At 23.7% G+C, this 1,357-nt stretch overlaps 1 protein-coding gene across 1 annotated transcript in view; it reads right to left on the reverse strand.

Annotated features, from left to right (window-relative positions):
• Positions 1-394: 394 nt before the first annotated feature.
• Positions 395-1,357, reverse strand: part of LOC111618053 (ATP-binding cassette sub-family B member 8, mitochondrial-like) — a 68,437-nt gene continuing 67,474 nt past the window's right edge. The window contains exon 17 of the mRNA XM_023359477.1: positions 395-643. Within this exon, the coding sequence (XP_023215245.1) occupies positions 542-643 (102 nt within the window). The 3' untranslated portion in view covers positions 395-541. The remainder of the gene's footprint in view (positions 644-1,357) is intronic.

Consider the following 1,357-nt stretch of genomic DNA (forward strand, 5'->3'; position numbering starts at 1 on the left):
AGGATAATAATTCCAAGTCCATACTATTAATCATGCCATTCCTTAAACCTCCATAAATCCCCATCTTTGATCTAAATTACCTCTGAATTCTAGAATCTTTACTCCCTCCCATTCTATTTCCATATTTCTCTCATACACAACTTGACCTAAAACTGTGATGACTCAGGCTTTCTCGATATCCTTCTTACATTCTCAGATCCTGGTCCTCAATGATCTTTTTGTCTCTCCAATGATTCTCTATGATATATAAAGTGAATAGCATTGAATTGAAAAATTTTCATTTAAGTTTTATAGAAAAATGAACATTTTATGATTGAGAAGTTTTTTTATTTGAAAAAATATTTTTTAAGAAAACAACATACTTTTTTAAACAAAGTTTTATTTTTATGGAGAGTTTTATATAAAAATAATTCATTCCATAAATTTCTTAATGATTTAGAAAATTTTTTACATTAATAATTAAATGAAAATCTGAACAATTATATACATTTAAATTTCACTTCATCACTTGTTATCAATATCATTAGCAAATAATTTCTTTTTAATTTTCAACCGAAGGAGGATTTTCATTAAATTCATGCTGCTGACGAATCAATTCCCAATACAGACCACGCTTCTTCCTTAACATTTTGTGTGATCCAAGCTAAAAATATAATATACAATTTTAAAATCATACTTTTTATTTGTAATAATAAAATAATAATAATTTGAATTTTCTATATGTTTATTACAAATAAGTAAATAAAAAGTAGATAGTTTGTTCTGCAATTTTCTTTACATCAATATTAATTTATCATTATAATTCTGTATACAAATATTAAAATTTTTATACAGAATTAATTGAAAGTCATAAATAAATGATGATAATTTTAATATTCAAATATTTTAAATAATTTCTATTATCTGATTATGTGTTCAGAATATATTATGTAAATTAATCTATGTTTACAGTATATTAGTTATTTCTTTTCTGATTGTTAAAATTAAAAAATTATTTATAATTGCTGTGTTGTTTGCTTACTGATCCCTTAACAGACATTTTAATATGATTTATATACTGTAAGGTTTCTTTTTATGCGGTGGATACGTTCTACAGAAAAGCGCATTTAAAAAATTCGCATAAAAAAAGACTTTACTTGCCTTGAAAAAGTAGGGATACGTTCCGTAATTTTCTAAAATCGCATAAAACCAAAACAACGAGTTAAAATTAACTTAAAACCGCATTAAAAAGTTTGCAGAAATTAAAAGAAATAGGCTGCTTAATAAATTACTTCGAATGTCTGAAAGAAATTCATATAAAAGCTTAAAATAAACTTGTATTCAAACTTAATTCAGTTTATTTTATTGAAAAGTAATA

Source organism: Centruroides sculpturatus, unplaced genomic scaffold, assembly GCF_000671375.1.
Source record: "Centruroides sculpturatus isolate CEXI.00-Female unplaced genomic scaffold, Cexi_2.0 scaffold47, whole genome shotgun sequence".
In the NCBI taxonomy this organism is placed as follows: Eukaryota; Metazoa; Arthropoda; class Arachnida; order Scorpiones; family Buthidae; genus Centruroides; species Centruroides sculpturatus.